This window comes from Phycodurus eques, chromosome 22 (genome assembly GCF_024500275.1).
Source record: "Phycodurus eques isolate BA_2022a chromosome 22, UOR_Pequ_1.1, whole genome shotgun sequence".
Taxonomy (NCBI): domain Eukaryota; kingdom Metazoa; phylum Chordata; class Actinopteri; order Syngnathiformes; family Syngnathidae; genus Phycodurus; species Phycodurus eques.
In genome coordinates this window covers 86,726-103,557 of record NC_084546.1, presented here as the reverse complement: position 1 = coordinate 103,557, position 16,832 = coordinate 86,726, and the positions used below count along the sequence as shown (strand labels likewise).

Below are 16,832 nucleotides of genomic sequence, written 5' to 3'. Positions count from 1 at the left end.
TGCGCTTATTGTGTAAGAATTGACACTTGGAGTCAGTTGACTTTCTGCGCAGCAGCTCGTTCTCTCTCGTTGAGGAAAGAGCGTGTTTAACGAGGCGCAAACCGAATAAGAAGCGGATTGACGACGGGAACAGGTGAGTCCCTTCCACGTCTGATGTTTAAGTCCTGCTCCACTTAGCTTAATGTTATCAAAGTCATATATACCGGGTAGAATGCTGTCAAATATTGAGTGTGAGCGTGTCATTTCCCGAATATGTTCTTGGTGAAAGTAAACGGGCGCAGGACGAGGTCATGTGGTGTGAAAATTCAACAGAGCGAAAAGTGAACCCAATCCCTTCCCTGAGCAGTCGGGGATTCCCGTTACCGTGGTAACCTGCATCAGCGGTTGATGGTGCCCGGGACTCGAAGTGCATCACCATGAACACGCAACCCCGAAGAGTGCGCTTGAAACCGTGGCTTCTGGCTCAGGTGGACGGCGGCTGTTTCCCTGGTCTTCATTGGATCGATTCGGACCGCCGGCTCTTCCAAATCCCCTGGAAACACGCCACGCGCAGCGTGCCAACGTGCCAAGAGGAAAACACCATCTTCAAGGTCTGTCCGTTCTTTCTCTCGTGTCAGAGTTGAATGTCAGAAAAATCACACCAAATAAGCCCCAAAAAACAAGAAGTTTCACTTCCGCTTCTTGGAACATCAACTTCCTGTTTGACGAGGCCCATTTGTGACTTCCTCTTCCCGCGCTGACTTTTTTGTTTACTAACTCACACACACTGTGCGGAAGAGCTCTCTGATTGTGCGTGCACGTCCTCCAGGCGTGGGCCCTTGAAACGGGAAAATTTCAGGAAGGTGTGGACCATCCGGACCCTGCCAAGTGGAAAGCAAACCTGCGTTCTGCACTAAACAAGAGTAAAGAGTTTCAGCTCAAGTTGGACGGCACCAAACAGACGCCGCTTCAAGCCATTAAAATTTACCAAGTTGTAAACACGGGTGAGGGCTTGCTCAATTTGCCTCTTCCTGTACCGAAGAAAATTTTCATGATGTGATTTGTCTTTCAGACGCCGCCGCGGACGACGATGAGGTAACACATTTATGATTGAGACCCTTTTTCTTTACATCTCTAAGGGGAAAATTGTGTTTTAGATGCCAAATCTGACGGAGCTGACGATCGGTAAGTTCAGGGATTTACGTGGCCGTGGAAACGCAGTTTCTGTCGTCTGACGTTTCGATGGCTCGTCAGATTCCGGGAAGTGCGACTCTGCCTCTTCGATGTCCGTGCCGCATCCCCTGAGTCATGTGAACCAGTTTCGCGTTGCCCCCGTGACCTCTGAGCTCCCTCAGCAGGACTTCCAAATATTTGACGGGGTCAGCTTTGATAATCTCGAGGCCAGCGGCGTGGGCCAGGCTCAGGCGGACCCGGCCAACCTGCTCAGTAGCATCCCGTGTGAGTGAAGCTGGGCGGGGGGGGGGGGGGTCACCGTCTTCATTTTGAGGTCTGCAGAGCGTTTACGTGGCGAAGCCGACGCGACTTCCTCCTTTGGTTTTGTGTCGCCGCAGCTACAGATCTGGACCTGAAGTTCCAGTACCGCGGCCGGGCGATGGGTTCGCTGACCATCAGTAACCCTCAGGGCTGCCGGCTGTTCTATGGACAACTGGGGCCCGACCCGCAGCGAGTCGACCTGTGCGGACCCGTCGACCTGCAGCAGGTCCTGTTTCCGGGGACTTCTGAGATCCCGAGCCAGAAGCAACGTGAATTCACGGAGGCTCTGCTGAACGTGATGGATCGAGGCCTCATCCTGGAAATCAGGGAGCAGGACATCTACGCCGTCCGCCTCTGTCAGTGTAAGGTATTCTGGTCTGGACCGGGGGCGCCCGATCGGGGTCTGCCCAATCGTCTGGAGAGAGAGAGGAGGGTCAAAGTGTTCAGCCTCAACGATTTCCTACAAGGTGACAAACTCAAGTCTTGACATTGTGATCGGTTGCAAACATTGACAATACTACGAATAAATGTCCTGTCCAGGACTGATCTTGTACCAGAAGGGTGAAGCTCCGAACGTTCCCCCCTACGAGATCTACTTTTGCTTCGGGGAGGACTGGCCTGATATGAAACCCAAAGAGAAGAAACTCATTGTGGTTCAGGTCAGTGAGAGAGAGAGACGTAAAGGTCATTGAGCTGATTTGCTGAGAATCCGTTGGAAACGGACATTCGGCTTTGTTATTGTGAGTATTCACTTTGTTTCGATCTTGCGCTTCATAGCAGAGGCAATGCTCAGCAATCATTGGCAGTCCATCAAGAAAATGAGTTGCTTGTCCAGGACAGGGGGAATATTACTTTGTTTGCTTCATAGGAAAATCATGTTTTTTTGGCAATTTATTTATTTTATTTGCTCCTCTTGAGCAAAGCAATGTCCTGACTGGAAGATCATAGCACTTGCTTGGGCTTTTCTTCAGGTTCAATAAAGCACTGCATCTCTAACATAAGCTCCCCTTTCAGACCGCGGTGTCGTTACTTCACTTTTTTAACCACAAGAGGGGGTATCATTTCAACGGGATTGCTACGATACACCGAGAAAAAAACCCAAACGCTCCGTACACATACGTACATTTGTAGTTTTTGCTTTGATTCAATGAACATGATTCATATAGTGTATCCTGAAAGTTGAACCTAAAAGTTTTGATTTCCCGTAAACTATGTTTGAATGTGCGAATAAACATTTGTGTTTCTCTACACATTAGGCAAGCCCCCTCACTGTCCATTTTTAAAAATCACCTCGACTTGACTTTTTGGACGGTGTTTCATCATGGACCATTTCTTGTCCTATTCAGGTGGTTCCGGTGGTGGCTCGGATTCTAACAGAAATGTTCTCAGGAGAGCATAGCTGGTCCATCGATAGTATCCGACTGCAAATCTCTAACCCGGATGTAAAGGACCAGACAGTGGAGCAGTTTAAAGAGCTCCAGAGACTTCTCCAGAGTCAAAATATCCAAGGACTCTGACCTGCACTATTCCCGGAAAACCGACATTCAAAGCCCCCAGACCAGAGAACCAGGAGAACATTGAGCAGCACTTGTGCGTGCGTAAGAGTAAACAAAAGAGGGCCATGTTCATTTCAAGATAGTTTGCTCGTGTTCAGTGGGTTTTATTGACTTGAACTTCTCACCCTGTTCCTATATGGACATAGTTTCATGCATTCATTCATTTTCCGTACCGCTTCCCCTTACTCGGGTCGCGGGCGTGCTGGCGCCTGTCCAAGCTCTCTTCGGGCGAGCGGCGGGGTACACCCTGAAGTGGTCGCCAGCCAATCGCAGAGATAGTTTCGTATTGTCTTCAAATATTGGGAACACATCCATCCACCAATCCACTGATCTGCACGTTAACCTGGTCAGGGTCACAGGGAAGCATGAGAGACAATCACGGTTACCTTCGGTACTGTAGAGGTGGACAGGCCTCGAATGGTGGACACAGACTCCTTAGGGATGAAATCATTTCAATGAAATCATTTTAATAACCACTTGTAATGTAGCTATAGCACCGTACATTTCCACAAAATTCACAATGTCATCAAATGAAAATGTGTTTTTAGTTGACGTTAAAAATTCAGCCATTGGTAGCAAGTTGATGACAGAGTGTTTGGAGCGGAATTATAATGCATGCAGAGCACGATGATGTTCTGGACGTTGCCTTGAAGAAATCCCCCTGAATAGAACCTCTCTGACTCCTGGGATATGAGGTCCCAGTGATCTGAGTTTATTTCTGTCTCAGACAGATTTGGGATAAATCACGTGACAAACAAATTGAATGTGTTGGCATTATCGACGTCATTACAATTGCGAGCACAACCCCACCTGGGTCATATTCGTTTTTGCCAATTCTTAATGAGGTGGTGGAACGATCGTCTACCACATTGGTGTATCGATTTATATTTCTATTCAACTCCGTCGACCTGTGCTCGGTAAATTGGCCTCCCGGAGGACGTATTTGGTACTAACATACTTTGAAAAGATAATGAATGCATTTTTGGGTGGGAATCCAGCCATTGTATTGCAGCATGGGAGACTTGATATGGATGTGTGTGTCTTTAAGCGCTTTCAATGGAAAAATATGTTCAACCTGACTCGAATGTGAATGTGCTCTTTGGTTTAGATCCTGGCATCATTTGTGAATTTTTTTTTTTTTTTATAGATATAAAGAAATTGTGACTGAACGGGAACCATCTCATTTTCTTTATTGCTATGTTTATTTAACGATTGTGCGATTCCGAAATGCCTTTGTAGTTGAATTTGAATCATATTAAAAAGACAATGTTTTGCCTGATCACTCATGCTTTAATTAAAAGTACACATCTCACAAAGTCTGCTCGAACTATTTTGCTTGTAGTGAGGATCAAGTTGTTCCCTGGCATTGGGGTGCAAAAGGGAAATTGTTTGTGTGCTGGATGTCCGACTAGTTTTTCCGGTCCGAGCGCAGCAGAACCAAAGTTGCACGTTTGTGTTTCTTGCCGGGTGAGCACAGCGGCGACACGCGGGAAGCCCGTGCGAGATGGCGGTCGGCACACACTCACACACCTTCTAAAATTGCTCAACGAGCGCGTCGTCTGTCGCATTTCTTCCGTGTCCATCTGCCGCTTCGGACCCGAGCAATGGAGGGGGGCAAACCGAGTCTGCCGCTCGTCTACCAGGCGGTTCAGGCCCTGCACCACGACCCGGATCCGGCCGGGAAGGAACGAGCTTCGATGTGGCTCGGCGAGCTCCAGAGATCGGTAGGAAAACGGGACATTCCGCTCACCGAGTCGGGCGGGGGCCGCTGTGCCACTCGGGCTTTTTGTTTTGTTTTGCTTTGGTTTATTTGTTTGTTTGTTTTGTTTTTTTCCACGATTCTTCTTGAGCAGAATGGCGTTTCTTCATGCAACTTGTACATTTGGAATCGCTGGGAAAGAAGTGCGCCATGTAATGTATTGGAGCCCGTTAGCATCTCAGCTAAGCTAGTCGGCGACTAATGAATGAGCCACAACAACACAGGCTGCTCGCTGCGCTTTTCGGCGTCTGTCACTCGTCCTTGACGAGGAGCGAGTTGACGGAGTTATTGGATGTCCATCGAATGCGTGTTGACGTTTGGGGCGGGGGTTGTCAGACTTTGGCTCTGCTCGTGTGTTAGCTGGTTAGCATGGCTAATGAACGTAACTGCTGCGGTGACGTTGACGGCAGGAGTCACGTCGTTCATCTGCTGCCGGCGACTTCAGCTCAACGGCTTGTTGCTTTTCATGTGTTCGTGTGCAAAGAGATGGCGGCTGGCGCCGCGCACGCGTCCCTGAACCTGAGTTCCGACGCCTTAGGTAGGTCAGCAGCCTGGGCTTGGAGTGCGCTCAACTCTCCGTTCGAGCCCACGACTCGGACGGCCACAAGGAAGACCCGGTGTGGAAATCAACGTTGACGCGCCACTGGCACTTTTATGTAAAATCTGAGCAATGTTGCCAGATTGGCAAATATTGTGTGTGTGTGAGAAATGGCACATCTCGACATGGCCAATACTGGGCCATCTCTCCTTCAAAATGTTCATCTCTTATTACTTCTTTCATACTTTGAGTGGAGGGTGAGGGTCTGCTGCCCAACTCTGGAGTTTGACCAAAGGCAAACAGAGTTCCCGCATGCTTCACTGTGGGTGTGGTGGTGGTGTTTTTGTACCAAACACATGTTGGAATTCCTTCGATATTGGCCGCTTTTTACCGTTTGCCTTTGGGAGTTTTGATGTGTGTCACTGCAAAACGTAAGCACAATTGGATATTAAGCCCCCAAACGTTACATTTTCCCCACAGAGTGAGCTTGTTGTCACGCCCAGTACTTGACTCAACTTCCTGCAGTTCTTTTCACGTTGCTTTGTTCACCAGCAGTTCTTGCTATTTTTTACAGTTGTCATATTTCATACCTTGCTCATGTGACTCAAGTTTGTGGATAAAGTTTGACTGATTTATCATTTAATTTAGTTATAAGATATTTTGCGAGTCTTATTATAATCCTAAACTTGATTTGGGCGTCATAGCAAGTCGGTGCTTGTTGGCAGGTGAAGAGGAGCCATACTTCTACTCAAGTAATAGTACTGTTACTTTAGAATAATAGAACTCAAGTGGAAGTAAAAAGTCTTCCTCCAACGACTTGAATTAAAGTTCTCATTGATAACACTACTCAAGTAATGAATAAATGTTTTTTTTTTGTGTCAAATAGAAACAAAGATAAAATAGGAATGTGCAACTTCAGATATTTTTTAACACGATCACTTTCACTAAAACAATGAATGAAATTGTTATGAAATAACATGAAAAAAATGGAAATTCCCTCCCTTCTATGTATTAGCTGTGAAGTTATCCGTTTCAATCTCATGAAGCTGCCTTCGCGTTAGGAACAAAAATATGGGACGCAGCACGGTGATTTGTGGTGCCTTTATTTCCAGATGTATGCGTGGGAGATCTCAGATCAGCTGCTGCAGCTCAAACAGGACGTGGAGTCGTGTTACTTTGCCGCTCAGACCATGAAGATGAAGATCCAGACTTCGTTCTACGAGCTTCCACCCGATTCCCACAATGCGCTGCGAGACTCACTGCTGTCTCATATCCAGAACCTCAAAGACCTGTCGCCCATCATCGTAACCCAGGTAATGCCGACACCCCGGCTTCATTTTGGTTTGACTATATTGGCCAAACTGCAGACGAAGTGAATGACGAGCAGAAAAAGAGCACGCTTCACTCAGTTGTGACTTGTATTGGACTGACAGAGGTTGCACCGAAATGAACTGAATCAATCCGGTGGCCGCCTTCGTCTTTTCGTCTGACTGGGTTGTTGTTGTTGTTGTTGTAGCTGGCGTTGGCCATCGCGGACCTTGCTCTTCAGATGGCGTCGTGGAAAGGATGCGTGCATACGCTCATTGAAAAGTAAGAATTTACACAGTGCATTGCTATGTTGTCATGGACATGATATTGATTCTAATTTCTGGCGTCGGACAACTTGAGCTGTTTGTTTCTGCTCCTCTCAGGTACAACGGTGACATCAGCTCCATGCCCTTCCTCATCGAGATCCTGACGGTGCTGCCTGAAGAGGTCCACAGCCGCTCGCTACGTATCGGAGCCAATCGGAGGACAGAGATTATCGAGGACTTGGCGTATTACTCTTCCACCGTGGTCACGCTACTGGTTAGAGAACTCTTCCGTTGCCGTCTCGTCCCTTTGACTCACGTGAACTCTGCTCGACTCTGGGCGTCGACAACTGAGATACTTGAACCCAATGAGCCCACGTTTTCATGTTTCCCAGAAAACAGTTGATCAATTTTTCAGTCATGTCAATGGCCGAAAAGAGAAAAAGTGTTAAAAAAAAAAAAAAATATATATATTCTGACTTATTTCTTCCTTTTAGGCGTCGTGTGTGGAAAAGACGGGAAGTAATGAGAAGATGCTCATCAAGGTCTTTCGTTGTCTGGGGAGCTGGTTCAACCTGGGAGTCTTGGATAGTAACTTCATGGCCAGTAATCAGCTGCTCATGGTTCTCTTCCAAGTGCTGGTGCGCTGCCTGCTGTATTCACACGCCACATTTGTGACTCGATCAGCTGACGATCCTTTTTTTTCATTGCAGCAGAGGGACGATACGTCCACTAACCTCCACGAGGCGGCCGCAGACTGCGTGTGCTCTGCCCTCTACACCATTGAGAACGTCGACACGAACGTGACGTTGGCGCTGCAGCTCTTCCAGGGCGTCCTGACGCTGGAGACGGCCTATCACATGGCGGTGGCCCGTGAAGACCTCGACAAGTGAGGAGGCTGGCAGCACATTGCCAGAGATTTGTCGGTGTTGTCAGTCACGCCATTGTATTTTTTTCCCCCTCAGAGTTCTTAACTATTGCAGAATCTTCACTGAGCTTTGCGAGACCTTTTTGGAGACCACGGTCAGGAGTCCAGGTCAGGGAATGGGAGACTTGAGGACCCTGGAGCTTCTTTTGATCTGTGCCGGACACCCCCACTACGAGGTAGCCAAATAACTGCAAAACGGAACAAGAAAAAAGTCATTTCTCCGTTTAAGCTTGCATCTGTGCTCCAGGTGGTTGAAATCTCCTTTAACTTCTGGTACCGGCTTGGTGAAAATCTGTACAAGATCAACGATGTGGCCCTTCACACCATTTTCCGACCATACATTCAGAGACTACTGCACTGTTTGGCCCGACATTGTCAGCTGGACCCAGACCATGTAAGTGTGCAGATTGGTGAACCTCATTTCATGAGTCACCAGTTCGGTCTACATACGGGGCGGGTCTCGTTCGAGGCTCAGAGAATCGGTCGGGCTGAATGCTGTGCATTTGCTTCACGCAGGAAGGAATTCCTGAGGAGACGGACGATTTTGGGGAGTTCAGGATGAGAGTTTCTGACCTAGTGAAAGACGTCATTTTTCTTGTAGGGTCTATGGAGTGTTTTTCTCAGGTGAGACAACTCCAAAAAGTGATTGACTGTTTGTGTGTTCTTGTATGTTCATGTTTCATTTGTCTTCTCAGTTGTATTCTACCCTAAAAGATGGGAATCCTCCTTGGGTGGTGACTGAAGCTGTTCTCTTCATAATGGCTGCCATCGCCAAAAGTGTTAACCCGTGAGCCCCATTGCCTCCTTGATGATGGGGAAAAAAAAAAAGTTAACCCAAGCTAACATATTGACTTTGTAAATGTTTTAGTGAAAACAACGCAACCCTGTTGGAGGTGTTGCAGCAAGTTGTGTTGCTGCCAGAAGTGGTTCACATGGCGGTGCGTTACACAAGCATCGAGCTTGTCGGAGAGATGAGCGAGGTCGTGGACAGAAACCCCAGATTCCTTGGTGAGGGCACGTAGAACTATTTTACATTTTACACAATAATGTCAAATGTTTTTGTATTTTTTTTGTAACCTTCTTGTATTTAACAGAGCATCTGTATGTTTCCTTCAGCTTGTAATGCAAAAAGATTTTGTGTCCCGTCTGCGTCAGACCCAGTGTTGAACTACCTGATGAAAGGTCTGAGAGAGAAACCCCTGGCCTCGGCCGCAGCGAAGGCGATCCACAACATCTGCTCCGTGTGCAGGGACCACATGGCGCAGCACTTCCAAGGACTTCTGGACATCGCTCGCTCCCTGGACTCCTTTGCGCTGTCCACAGAGGCCGCCGTCGGACTGCTCAAAGGTACCCGCGGTGAATCGGCATACTCGAGCCATTCGAGCCATAAGTGTAACGTGAGCGCAGGTGAATGTTGCGATGGAAGGAACGCTTCCCTGGCCAGTAGTGATGTCAAGCAGTCCCCTTGAAGGGTCCAATAGAATCGCCATGAAATGTGCCATGTTGTTGTTTCTCTCCATCCAGGGAGGTGATGACCAGATGAAGCGGCAACCTTTTTTGACCCGTGTTGAACTCTGGCAGTAACAATGATGTCATAAGCTTGTTATTTTTAACTGGTAGGTACAGCGCTGGTCCTTGGTCGTCTTCCTCTCGACAAGATAGCAGAGTGCCTCGGTGACTTGTGTGCTGTTCAGGTTTCAGCCCTTAAAAAGGTCCGGAAATCCTCTTTCCGCTTCCGTCTTGGGTCTGTTTGAAAACAGACGACAAAAAATGTTTTGCCGTTTCAGCTTCTGGCTGAAGAATCAACGAACGGTCGATCGGCCGATCCGACCGTCTGGCTGGACAGACTGGCCGTCATTTTCAGGTAAAAGTTCACCTGACGACCGGCCTGTTAACGCCGATGGTGAACGTGGTGCTCGCTTGTTTCAGACACACAAACCCCATCGTGGAGAACGGCCAGACCCACCCGTGTCAGAAGGTCATCCAGGCGGTAAAATAAATGCAAAACCCGTGCCGTCACACCAACATATGGGTCTGGCGTTCCACTCTTGTGGTTATACGTGTTGCTTCCAGATCTGGCCCGTGCTCTCCGAGACTCTGAACACTCACCAGGCGGACAACCGGATTGTGGAACGATGCTGTCGCTGCCTCCGCTTCGCCGTGCGCTGTGTCGGAAAAGGCTCCGCCTCCTTACTGCAGCCCCTGGTTACTCAGGTCAAAAGAGTTGATGGACTAATTGGAGAATTGCCTGGAGAAGGTCTCGTTCCTCACGTGTGTGTTTTACCCGTCCGGTGTTGTCAGATGGTGAGTGTGTACCAGGTGTATCCACACTCGTGCTTCTTGTACCTGGGCAGCATCCTGGTGGACGAGTACGGTATGGAGGAGGGCTGTCGGCAGGGTCTGCTCGACATGTTACAGGTGAGCTGTCAAACAGCCACAGTGACATTTTGCCAATAGCTAACAATAATTACCAGGCTCATCACCATTCCCTGTTAGGCTTTGTGCATGCCAACGTTCCAGCTGTTGGAGCAGGCCAACGGCCTTGTGAACCACCCAGACACGGTCGACGACCTCTTCAGGCTGGCGACAAGGTGACTTGCATCAAGCTCATATCACCTACTTAGTCTTTATTTTTGTGTGATGTACATCTTTGTGTTCAGGTTTGTGCAACGGAGTCCCGTCACGCTGCTGAGCAGCAGCATTATTGTCCACATCATCCAGTGTGCCATCGCCGCCACCTCGCTGGACCACAGAGACGCCAACTGCAGCGTCATGAAGTTTGTGCGAGATCTAATCCACACCGGCGTGGCCAACGACGTAAGAACAGGAAATGGGAGATACTTACTGGGAGGTAACTGAATGGGAATTGTCTTTTGTGTCCCTCAAGCACATGGAGGACTTTGATTTGAGGAAGCAGCTGATCGGTCAAGCCATGGAGCAGCACGGCCAGCAACTTGTCACGCAGCTCATGCATTCGTGTTGCTTCTGTCTGCCCCCGTACACGCTGCCCGACATCGCGGAAGTGTTGTGGGAGGTCATGGTTTTCGACCGGCCGGTGAGAGGCCGCCGGGCCGCGCGGGGCGAGTCGGATACTTGGCCGGTCGCTGACGTGTCGACGGCGTGTCCTCGTTGCAGACATTCTGCCGCTGGTTGGAGAGCGCTCTGAAAGGCTTGCCCAAGGAGACTTCGGGAGGGACGGTCACAGTGACGCACAAACAGCTGACAGATTTCCACAAACAAGTCACCAGGTGAGCGTCAACACCAATGTGTTTGAAAGCAGGCATCAATTTAACAGCTTAAGTTGCTTCTCCTTCTGCAGTGCTGATGAATGTAAGCAAGTGTGTTGGGCCATCAGAGAGTTCACAAGACTATTCCGGTAAACGCACGTAAGCATGTGTGTATGCACACACACACACACACACACACACACACACACACACACAGAGTTCCCTCTTCTACTCCACAGTACCGGCTCTGCTGTATTTCGGCTTGGGGTGCTAAATTTTCCACCGCAAACTGGTACCTCCTGAGTAGACTTTACACCGATTTTATCGGCCGATAATTTGCATTTTATGCTGATCGGCTTTAATGTCATAATTCACAGATCCGATCAATGACGTCCTTGATCGGCCCCGCAAAGGACATTTACTCTGCGTCGCCATCGTGCACAGTATATTTGAATCCAAAAGCTAGTTTATTTTTCGCCTTGTCGCGTGTCTTTTGACGTAGTCCTGTAAATATCTGACGGCCAATAACGTTATTTAAAAAAAAAAAAAAAAAAACATGGCGGTGTGGAACAGACAACACGTCTGAGACAGACAACACGTAATGCCGGATCAGACTACAAGACAAATTTGCTCTTTCATAATTGCATGTTAGACTACTGCAATAAAATCTTGTATTCCGATACCACCACATAATTTTTTTTACGATCATTGGGCATTATCTTGTCAACTCAAATGCGACCGGATAAACTTGTTACCGTGGCGACGACAATAAGAGTGGATCGTCCGACTGTATTATTAGGACAAAATGGGGAAAAAACGTGTGGTGGTGGTCTCCGGTGCTCAGGAGAGGAGAGGACGTTCATTTAAGGCTTGCTTAAGGTATGTTCACATACTTTTAATACGATACGGCTCGCAAGCAGGCAACAAAACGTTATGCAGCCTAGCAAGCTAGCCGTAGCACGAACGATTGTACGGAAACATGCCGCCGTTCTGTCGAATCATGCTCTAAAGTTTTGGTGTGGGTGAAGTAATTACAATAAAGTAATTTAATTACAGTAAGTTAGCACCCATTATTTCTGTAATGTTGGTTTGACCTGACTGATTAGAATACACCACAGGTGTCAAACTGGGTAGCGCGGGGGCAAGATCTGGCCCGCCACGTCATTTTATGTGGCCCGTGAAAGCATATCGAAATTGCTAATTGTGCTCTGGTGTAATAAAATTGAGATATTAGCAAGCATGTTTTTGTTACCAATACCCCTTTGAAAAGAAATTTAATAATTGAAAAACGTTCTTTTTAGCTTCTGATTTCAAAACTGTTTATTAATCAATGTGTTGTATGTACTGTATTTAATTATATGAGGTTTGTATGGGTTGACAGTCGTAGCGACCCTCCGGGGGAAGTCATAACTACGATGTGGCCTGTGACTAAGATGAGTTTGACACCCCTGGAATACACGATCTGACGAGAGCAGTGATTTCCAACCTTTATGGAGCCAAGGAACATATTTTACAATTGAAAAATCTCACGGCACACCAACAAACAAAAATGTCACAAAAAATGTATTTACTTCCTGCCATCTAATAGAAGAGCATTCATTTGTTCTGTCGGTCACTATGCCTCACTGGCATAAATTGAGGAACAAAGATACATTATTTATTGTAAATATAATTTTTTGAGCAATTAAGTACACAAGTATATACAGTAAATGAACAGGTCATTTAAATAGACACATTCCTCCATCTTGTGTTCGGATTGGTGATCGGTTATCGGTTTTTTAAAATCGCTGATCGGTGATCGGCCCCAAAAATCCTGATCGTGTAAAGCCTACTCCTTAGTAGCTGTCATCATTAATGCAACGCTGCATAAAACAAGTCAGCTGACAAGTAATGATGGAGAAAATGAGGATCTCTTGTATGTACTTGAGTTGAAAAGAGACCGAGCAAAAAAAAATAAAAAATAAAAGCGGAGAGAGGTGGAGAGGTGGACTGTCATATGGGGACCGACAATGAAGAGCGAAAACTGCAAATAATTGATGCTCCCTTTTTCTTAAACGTGAATTGGAATAGAATACTGGACTGCTTTTCCACACCAAGTGTTGTCTTATTATTGGCCAACATGGATCTATTGGACCAACTGGGTCGAGAGCGTTACTTTCAAAATGTATTCCGATAGTTACGAGTTACCTGTTAAAAAACGTAATTCAAGTACCATAATATTCAAGTCATATAACTTGATTACTTTTAATTATGGTACTTTAGTATAACTCCAACACCAAATATACTAAAAAAAAAAAAAAAAAAAGACAAAATAAATGAAAGGTCACTACAATATATTTATCTGGTCTTTTCCGTCTTATTCTCTGCTTCTCATCCTCACGCGGGTCGTGGGCGCGCCGGAGTCGATTCCAGCTGACTCTGGGCGAGAGCCGGGGTACACCCTGAACTGGTTGCCAGCCAATCGCAGGGCACATAGAAACAAACAACCATTTACACTCAAATTCACACCTACGGGCAATTTAGAGTCTTCAATTAAAGATTTATTCATCCCGTGAGGGAAATTTGATTCACTCGCTTCATAACGTCATAAGTTTTTAAAACCTTTCCACATGACTCGGCGTTTGTTAGAAAGAGTGAAATGGAAAAAAAGAGGACAAATGAAGCTTTATACACGTACACAAAGTCGGAATTTTGATAGGTGACGTCAACCGCTGGGAACCTATTATTGCCGGTGACAGCTGATATTGGCAATACAGTGCTTAAATAATAAAGCAGTGGGTGATTTGTGACGGGATCGTGAAATATCTACTTACAAGATGCGGGTGTAGGGCGAGCCCGCTGCTCACTGCGCCATAGCCGAAGCCACCAGCAGTCCGGATGACTTTGGCAGCTCGCGGTTTTCTTTGTAAATGTTATCCGAAACGAGTAAGTCCTCCAGTGAATACGATCCATACGGTCACTGTCCATTCTCTCCGAGTCGCTTTCAAGACCTGTATTTCACTGGCTTGGATCCTTGTTGGCAATCTGATGGCAACTCGAGTCACCGCCATCTCTGTGACGTCACCTGGAGACTCGCTGGTTTGCCAAGAGGTGAAAGCGTCTTCATTAGAAGACTGTCCCGGTGTGCGTGCTCCGCACAAATACGTATGATATACATTATAAATTTATTTCAACAATAAATATATGCATATGTCAGCGACTTCCAGGTGAATTGGTTGTCAAGTTGTCTGGAGACGTCTTTCTGGTGAGAGCGAAAGCAATATATTGGCCTCTCGGGTCCCTGGTCAGTCTCGGTGATGTCTCCACCACTGAGCTCGGGGTAAAACTGGCCGCATTTGGGAAGCCAAGACGGACATCCAGTGGCCTGTGTCGTTTTGATTGGTCAACAACAACAACAAAAAACTCTCTGCGGTCCTTTGAGCTTGTGATGTGACCGTTTATCCACTTGTTGCGGTGCTAAACTCCGGAAAAGGTTGCTGGGCCCGCTAGTTTGAAAGCGGGCGAGGGCTCAAATCGACAACCGGCTTCTCTCTTCCCACATTAAAAATGTAATCCTTTGAAATAATCCACATTTTGAATAAATGTACCTGTAATCTGATTCCATGTTGTAGCTGTACCAGATTACAGTTACATTGTTGTTGTTTTGTTTGTTTTTTTATATCGTGATTACGTAACGCCGGGACATGTATTCCGTTATTCCCCAAGCCTGTGGACCAATGATGGTTTACGTTACTTATGTGGTTAGGGTGAGGCGGGCTTTAAAATGGCACGTAAACCAGTACATGTGCAGTGGAAAAGGGGCAATGCAGGAGTAAATGGCTGGATAACTAATTGTGGCTGTATTTCAGGTAAAATCTATTTTGGGGGTTGAGAGGTGGCAGCAAAAGCTGTGACTGCTGACGGAGATCTGACGGGAGGAGTTGGGACATATTGTGGACGGTGGACACTCGGCCAGATCTCAAGGATTTACTGAACAGATGCACCTGCAGCAGGTGGGAGGTGGGAGGGGCAGGCCAAGGAGGAAAGGTTCACAAAGTGAACCAATGGGTGAGAAGCGCAATGTGCCTGGTCAACTGTTTTTAAGAGAAACTTTATTTTTGGGACTTTGGTCATGGTAGTTTTGGCGATGCTGTACAAAGAGCCAAATGATATCCCACGATGCTCTTGGCTGGGTGGCTCCCAGTGGAGGACTTGATGTCACCACTTTTGACCATTTTAAAGTTTGCTTATTTTTTAGTTGTTTTGCTGCAGAGAGTGACAGAGTGAAAGCTGGGAAATGCCAGACTGACACATGAAATCTTGGCGGCTGTTGCCTTGTTGTAGACAATAAACAACTGAAACAACAAATGTAGTTCTTGAAATCAAATCAAAGCCCATCATGCTGGATGTTTGCTAAAATTTGCATTTCCAATCAGAGTCTTGATTTCCCACATTTCTCATCATTTCCCCAGTGGTAAGTGAAACCAAATATTCCATGAGGAAAAACTGCAGGTTCAAGCCAAATGACTCAACTGTTGTTGTGCCTTTAGAGTTCGCCTTCCAACAGATTATGGACAGCCACCTTTCCCTTTTGTATCCCGAAGTCGTCGTCGTCTCCTCTTCTTCCTCAAAATGACCCCTGCAGGAACACCATTTGCCACCCGTAATCAGGGCCTGACGACTTAGCAAACAGGTGCAACATGTTTTTATTTTGCAAGATGGAGACCTACACCAAGAACAACTTGTGGCATTACCTGGCCATGCATGGTATATCATGGTGCTTTTGTTACATGGGTTAGCACCCTTCTATCTCTCTGACTTAGTTGAACCGTTTGTTCCGTCCCGAAACCTACGTTTGGAACACTCGTCTTTTAGTGACTATGAGAGCCAGAAAGATGTGCGCAGGCTCTTGAGCATTTTTATTTATTTTTTGTATTCACGCCCCAGTTCTCTGGAATGCCCTACCTGTCTATATTAGAGCTGCTACCGCAGTAAAAATGTTGAAGTCTTGACTTGAGACTTATTTTTTACAATTTGGCACACCTAGGCCTGTTTTACTGCTGCTTGTCCTCTCTCTTGCTCAGAAGAGGGGAGTAGGTGGCGATGACCGAATCTGAGGCTGTTGCCGTTTGGTTTCTCCACCGACCGAGCGACCGGGACAAGATTTTAGGTGGCCCACTTCCACGGAGGTGTTGCTATGGAGGATTCTGCTCTGAACGACTGGGCCAGCCTGGTCATTCTGATGGGGGGGATCCCTTCATCTGCGGTGCCTTCTCAAGCTTCAATTCACCCTTGAGGATCAAGTCAACGCCTGACAAGTTCAACTCTGTGTTGTGGAAATGACTCTTGTCTCTCTCTCTCTCTCTCTCTCTCTCTCTCTCCTTTTCTACTCACTAACCCAACCGGTCGCAGCAGACGGCCGTCCCACACTGAGTCTCGGGTCTGCTTGAGGTTTCTTCTCAAGATGTTTTTTTTTTTTTTCTTGCCTCTGTCGCATCGTGATTGCTCAGGTGGGTTCGGGTTCAGTTGGTCTTTTAATGAGTGAGGAGTGTGGTGCACCTGCTCCATGTGTAAAGTGCCCTGATACAACAACTGTTGTGATTTGGTGCTATTTAAATAAAATTTAATTGAAATGAATGTCCCATCGCTCCACTATTTTGGACTGAGATTTCAATTTTATTAAGTTACAATACACTATATTAATGAAAAAATTGTCTTGTTCCTACAAGGTAACGAGCACAAAGACTTTGAAAATGTAAAACTTTTGTCTCCTAGGCAAATTTCATATTCAGAAATCTAGA

The 16,832-nt window shown here is 46.7% G+C and overlaps 2 protein-coding genes across 3 annotated transcripts; both read left to right on the top strand.

The window, feature by feature from the left end:
* irf5 (interferon regulatory factor 5) lies at positions 1–4,309 on the top strand. The gene is made up of 9 exons (XM_061668093.1): positions 1–133; positions 347–590; positions 809–983; positions 1,052–1,074; positions 1,137–1,164; positions 1,234–1,437; positions 1,551–1,940; positions 2,014–2,132; positions 2,820–4,309. The coding sequence occupies exons 2-9, from the start codon at positions 417–419 to the stop codon at positions 2,988–2,990; spliced, it is 1,284 nt and encodes a 427-aa protein (XP_061524077.1). The 5' UTR covers positions 1–133; positions 347–416; the 3' UTR covers positions 2,991–4,309.
* Positions 4,310–4,506: 197 nt separating this feature from the next.
* tnpo3 (transportin 3) lies at positions 4,507–16,652 on the top strand. Of its 2 annotated transcripts, none has more exons than XM_061667974.1 (23): positions 4,507–4,753; positions 6,439–6,639; positions 6,843–6,916; positions 7,018–7,174; positions 7,395–7,538; positions 7,611–7,786; positions 7,863–8,001; positions 8,073–8,219; positions 8,342–8,449; positions 8,521–8,612; positions 8,694–8,833; positions 8,981–9,172; positions 9,446–9,537; positions 9,613–9,689; positions 9,755–9,815; positions 9,899–10,039; positions 10,127–10,243; positions 10,322–10,416; positions 10,486–10,642; positions 10,713–10,880; positions 10,961–11,073; positions 11,145–11,201; positions 14,901–16,652. In XM_061667974.1, exons 1-23 carry the CDS (start codon positions 4,634–4,636, stop codon positions 14,902–14,904), a joined length of 2,772 nt encoding a protein of 923 aa, XP_061523958.1. In that variant the 5' UTR covers positions 4,507–4,633; the 3' UTR covers positions 14,905–16,652. The 2 variants fall into 2 exon arrangements, with proteins under 2 accessions (XP_061523958.1, XP_061523957.1); XM_061667973.1 differs by having other exon boundaries at positions 11,145–11,211.
* Positions 16,653–16,832: the final 180 nt, after the last annotated feature.